The following is a 5,728-nucleotide window of genomic DNA, read 5'->3' as shown; positions in this document are numbered from 1 at the left end:
ATAGAGGAAGCTGTTAAAAATGGAATCAGGAAAACAGGCATATGTGCAATAACTTAGGATTCCTTTCAATTTTCTAGGGTTTAATGCATCTTCAGGGGAAGCCTGTGTGCTCCTTTGATCCAGAAGGGTTGATTTTTGCTGCGGGAGTCAATTCTGAAATGGTAAAGCTTTATGATCTTCGTTCTTTTGACAAGGTAAGCATCACACTGGATATGTTTCTGACACTTTTTACTAGTATCTGTACTCTGACTTTGGGGGGAGTCTGGCTTTCCTTACAAAAAATGATAGGATATGCTGCAACCAGTATCATGGAGAAAATCATGCCGTACGAAGAGAATTTGTGTAAGAGACCTATATGCATTAGGTAGCTGAGATCAGTGCTGCTACCAGATGCTTAAATTGCATTTTTGACAGGTAGATCTTCAGTTCATTTTGATTAACTTGGAGATAAAGATTTATTGAACTGCAGATGAACCACTTACAAAATGTATTTGTCCCACATATCACCCCATAGCCGACAATAATGAAAGGCAGAAGTGATTTTTAAAAAATCCCAATGAGTAAATTAATTAGCCAGATCTAGGGTTAGTGCCTCATGAGCAGGGATCTGGGCTTTCCATTTCATAGAATCATAGAAGTAGGGTCGGAAGGGACCTTGTAGATCTTCAAGTCTGACCCCCTGCCTGGGCAGGAGGAAAACTGGACTCAAATGACCCCAGCCAGGTAGGCATCGAGCCGCTTTTTAAAGACCCCCAGGGTAGGAGCCAGCACCATTTCCCTTGGAAGTTGGTTCCAGATCCTAGCCGCCCTGTGAAGTAGTTCTTACGGATGTCTAATCTAAACCTACTCTCCAACAACTTGTGGCCGTTATTCCTTGTAATCCCGGAGGGCGCTAGGGGAAACAAGTTCTCCCCCAAACCCTTCTGGTCCCCCCTAGTGAGTTTATAGATGGTCACAAGGTCCCCCCTCAGCCTTCTCTTGTGAAGGCTGAACAGGTTCAGGTCCCGTAGCCTCTCATTGTATGGTCTGCCCTGCTGTCCCCGGATCATGCGAGTGGCCCTCGTCTGGACCCTCTCAATGTTGTCCACATCCTTCTTGAAGCGGGGTGCCCAGAACTGGACACAGTACTCCAGCTGTGGCCTGACCAGTGTCACGTAGAGGGGGAGGATCCCCTCCTTGGCCCTACTTGAGATGCACCCGTGGATGCACGAAAGGGTCCAGTTAGCCCTGCCGACAGTGACCTCGCATTGTCGGCCCATGTTCGTCTTGGAGTCATCATTGACTCCAAGATGGCCCTTTCTGCCTCCATGCTCTCAAGAAGGGAGCTTCCCATCTTACAAGTGTGCTGCTGGTTACTACTGCCCAAGTGCAGCACCCTGCACTTGTCCGTATTGAAACGCATCCTGTTTTTGTTAGCCCACCCTTGCAACCTATCCAGGTCTTTCTGCAGTCTTTCCCTCCCTACAAGCGTGCCCACCTCACCCCAAATTTTGGTATCATCAGCAAATTTGAATTTGCTGCAGAAAAATGCGGATTTTTTTCCTTTAATGGGGAAAAATGCCGGAAACTGTAGGTTTTCCCCTTGTAGGCTGGCAGTGTTCCAGCCTGCAAGGGGCTTCTTCGGGGGAGGGCTGGGGAGAGTGGGACATGGTGGTGCCATGGTGGCAGCCAGACACAACAGTGGAGAGCAGCTCCTGTAGCTCCCTCCAGGTAAGTCTGTTGCAGTAGGAGAGGGGGAGAAGGCACAGGCTATGAGGCAGGGGGCCAAGGGGACACCATTGGGGGGGGGGGGGGGGGCCCCCCCCCCCCCCCCCAAGATTTCTGTGCCCGGAGTTGGGAACGGGATTGCAGCAGGGCCAGACCAGCTCTGGGCAGCAGCTGTCTCTGTGGCCTAGCGGGCAGAACTGTCCCTAGGAATGTGTGGGGCCTGGAGCATATCAGCATGTGCCAGGGGGTGGGGGGGCGAGTGTCTGGAGCACGAAGTTGGCAGCAGCTAGCAGGGCCTGTACAGCACTGTCCACAGAGACCCCCAAAGCTCAGGGCCCGGGGTAGAAACCCTGATTTGGTGCCCCCCCCTCCTCTCCTCCACCTCCCGGGATGGTACTGCCAGCAGGAGGGAGCACCATGCAGCCTTGGCCAAGGTGAGGTGCCCCCTGCCTGCCCAGCAGCCACAGGGGCACAACTGTGCCACTGGTGCCATGCCTCACTTTGGCGGCCATGGTGGCTTAGTGCTTCCTCCTGTGCTGAGTCCCACCCACTGTTGCACAGAGGTGGTTGCTGCCCAAAGCTGGTCTGGCCCCACTGCGGCCCTGCATTGTGCTGTGAGCACAAAAATTCTCCCTCTTCCCCCCTCATTGCTTATGCCCCGTTCCCCATGTGTCGCTTGTGTACACACACCCAATCCCTTTCTCACATACTGGGGGTGGGGTCTGTGGGTGAGGAGTGAAGGGCACCAGCAGGGCCAGGGAGGACCTTGTGTTGAGTGTGAGGAGCACTGGCAGGGCCAGGGGCCTGTGGGTCAGGAGTGAGGGGCAGTAGTAGTCTTTGTTCCCCTGCTTTATCTGTGGCAGGTCAGGGTGCTTTTGGTGTCTTTAGGCAATATGCCTTGTAGTTGTGCAGTAGGATTGATTGTGTAGTTTTAGAAACAGATTTGGCAAGGACTTACATGGGATGGTTTGCGTATAGGTGACCCTGCGTTGAGTATGGGGTTGGACTAGACCAATGGAAGTCTTTCCAAGTCCTGCTTTACGTGATTCTATTTTCTGTGTTTTTTGAAGCCACAAGTTTCCCTAGCATTCTCTTGTAGCTTGCTTGCCTTGGGAACCAGAGTTCTGGTACCTCAGGACACTGGTGCACCACTGTATGCTGCTACACTCTTCTTCAATCCTTTGCTAGCCAGTGCCAGATTATTTGATACCAGTCTGATCCAATTCCTTTAAGTACTTGAAATGTTTTCCTATGGCAAGAGTAAAAGTAGACCGCAGTGGGCAAAATACAGCCTGCGAGCAGGATCCAGCCTGCCAGGCTATTTTTTTTCATCCAGCTCGCAGGTGCCCACCAATTAATTGAACCCCACCCAGCCCGCTTCACTCCCACCCTCCTGCGTGGGAGGGTCCTGGCCCTGGCCGACATGCACAGCTTCTGGGCTGGGCCACTGCTGCCACTGCTGCAGCTGCCAGGGGACCAGCTCAGCTTCCCCAGCCTCCAGCGGCTCCTCCTCGTGTCCCTGCTGCAGTGCTCGCTCTGGGCACCAGGTAGGGAAGCTGCAGCTGGGCGGGAATGCAGAATGTGGGGCTGGGGCTGGCGGGAGTGTGGAGCTCAGGGCCTGTGCCCAGCGGGGTGGCGGGAATGTGGTGCTTGGGTGGGCAAGGTGTTGGTGTGTGGGGTTTGTGGGGTGTGAGGGAGGGTGGGGGTGTGAGGTATGGGGGCCCCTCCCCAATGTCACAGCCTGTGCCACTGGCGGTGGCAGCAGCAGTAGGTAGTGGGCCCTCAGGGTGCTTGTAGCCCATGCAGGCACAGCCAGCAGGTGGTGTCCAGTTCTAGCCAGTTCTGGGAGCTACATGTGGTCGCAAGGAGCAGGGCCAGGTCGGTCTGCCTCTAGTGCATAGGGCTCGTGCAGCTCCTGGGACTCACGTACCACCTGAGGAAAGCCCCAGGCAGTAGAGCCAGCTGCCTTTCCTGTTCCCTGCTGCCTTGTGCAGCTCATGGGACTCCACTGGGAAGCAGGGAGTGGGGCTCCTTGCCACTTCTGGCGGAGTTCTGTGAGCTGCATGTGGCGGCAGGGAGTGGGGAAGGCAGCTGACTCCATCACACAGGACTTCTCCTCTGTGGTGGGCGAATCTCCGGAGCTGCACCTGCGCCCTGTGCAATAGAGGTGGGGTGGCCTGGCTCCACTCCATGCCACCACATGCAGCTCCTGGAACTGCCGGGAGCCATGTGCTGTCAGGCAGCTGCACCACTGTGAGAGCCTGCTGCTGCCACCACTGCTAGAGGCAGGGACTGTGTGCAATGGGGGAGGTGTGTGGGGGCTGGTCCACCAAACCCCCCCCCCACAACCCTCCAACATATATACACACCCACACCCCCAAGATACCCCACACCTCCCACATGCAGCTACACCCCCTCACTAACCCCATATGCACCCACCCACCATACACACATACTCACCCCCCAACCACATCCCACACACTTACCCTCCCCCCCACAGTATATAAGAGTAAGACTTTATTTTTGAGATACTATACAAGTCCCAAGATGGTGACCAGCGGATGGAGCACCTGTCAAGGGTTGGGGGGCTACCATTGTGGCCCTCAACAGTTCACCTAAACTCATTAAGTGGCCCTCCAGCTGAAATAATTGCCCACCCCTGAAGTAGACTCTTATGAGTAAATGCTTGGAGTGTACACTTTGTCTGAATCAACTCCATTTTTTGAAGGGTCCATTTGCAACATTTAAGATGCAATATGATCGAACCTGTGAGTGGACAGGTTTGAAGTTCAGTAATGATGGCAAACTTATCCTCATATCAACCAATGGTGGATTCATTCGACTGATTGATGCCTTCAAAGGAGCTGTACTGCATACATTTGGGGTGAGCATGCTTTGTTCGTTACCTGCTTAGAACTTTTTTGTTGGGTCCTTTGGGATGGTACCATACTGTATTTATTAGCTTGAAAGAGTACAAAATTGGGTTCAGAGGTTTCAGTGCTTCCTTCGCTTGCAATAATTAAGGGTAGCTTCTGCTCTGTGGATGGCATGATGCACCAATTCAGGAGAGAACTGCTGCTGCTATAAAATTGCTGCTAGCTGACCCTCTGATTTTTCTTAATCATACAGTAAAAGCTGTGTTAACTGGCACTTTATGAGCCAGAGAACTCTATTAACCGGCATCCGAGCAACGTGGCAAAAGCGAAACTGGAAGTGCCACTTCCAGGGGACTTCCTGTATCACCGCCACGAGCTGAGTTTTTCTTTGCCACTTTTTCAGCCCAGGGCAGAGCAGCCTGCACGGGGAAAAAGATGCCTGTGCGGGGGCCCCCCTCCCTGTCCCCCGGCACACTGATGCCGGGGAGTGCACCAGACAGTGCACATTTGATTAACCGGAATATTTGATTAACCGGCATCCCCCATTCCCAGGGGATGCCGGATAACAGAGCTTTTACTGTAGTTTGATGTTTCAAAGTTTTGTTCCTCTTCTTTTTTAGATATTACTTGTAATATTTTTAACTTCATTTATATAGATTTCAAATGCCGATAATAAGGGAGAACCAGTTTCATTGGATAGCATGGATTAATAATTGTCCATCCTTAATCCCCACCTCTCAGGCATTTGGAAGGTTTTTTACAGGGCTATCTGAGTGATACTAGCCATGGGAAGGCGTTTACATTTCTTTTTGTGGGGGGAATGTGTTTTCCTGGCACAAAAAGCAAACATTACAGGTGTTCAAGCAACTTGTTGCAGGAAAAAAACTGATGTTTCCACCATAAACTGTTAGCTGTTTCAGACAGCAGCTTCACTGTTTTCTAGCCCAACTGTTTGGTTACATGCCTGTTTAATTACACACAGCAAGATGGGGGGCTTTAGGATCCCCAGTCTCCCACAGTCCTTTCCTTTCCCTCCTTCATTGTGGGGAGTGGTGGCAGTGGCAAACTGCCAGGGAGCCCTAAAGGGGCCTTTTCACTGTGACCGCTTCACAGTCTTGGTTTCCTTTGGGACTGTTCAAAGGGTA

General features: G+C 52.3%; 1 protein-coding gene across 3 annotated transcripts in view; it reads left to right on the top strand.

Annotated features, from left to right (window-relative positions):
* WDR82 (WD repeat domain 82) overlaps positions 1-5,728 on the top strand; it is a 65,613-nt gene that overhangs the window by 52,658 nt on the left and 7,227 nt on the right. Inside the window, exons 5-7 of one of the 3 annotated variants that reach the window (XM_025209649.1) lie at positions 78-194; positions 3,081-3,254; positions 4,436-4,591. In XM_025209649.1, coding sequence (XP_025065434.1) covers positions 78-194; positions 3,081-3,254; positions 4,436-4,591 — 447 coding nt within the window. Of the gene's footprint in view, positions 1-77; positions 195-3,043; positions 3,255-4,435; positions 4,592-5,728 lie in introns of those variants that run through there. The other 2 variants (XM_025209650.1, XM_006028268.3) reach the window with 2 other exon arrangements.

Source organism: Alligator sinensis, unplaced genomic scaffold (assembly GCF_000455745.1).
Source record: "Alligator sinensis unplaced genomic scaffold, ASM45574v1 scaffold487_1, whole genome shotgun sequence".
Classification (NCBI taxonomy): domain Eukaryota; kingdom Metazoa; phylum Chordata; order Crocodylia; family Alligatoridae; genus Alligator; species Alligator sinensis.
The sequence above is the reverse complement of the archived record's forward strand: the minus strand, read 5'-3'. Positions and strand labels throughout refer to the sequence as shown.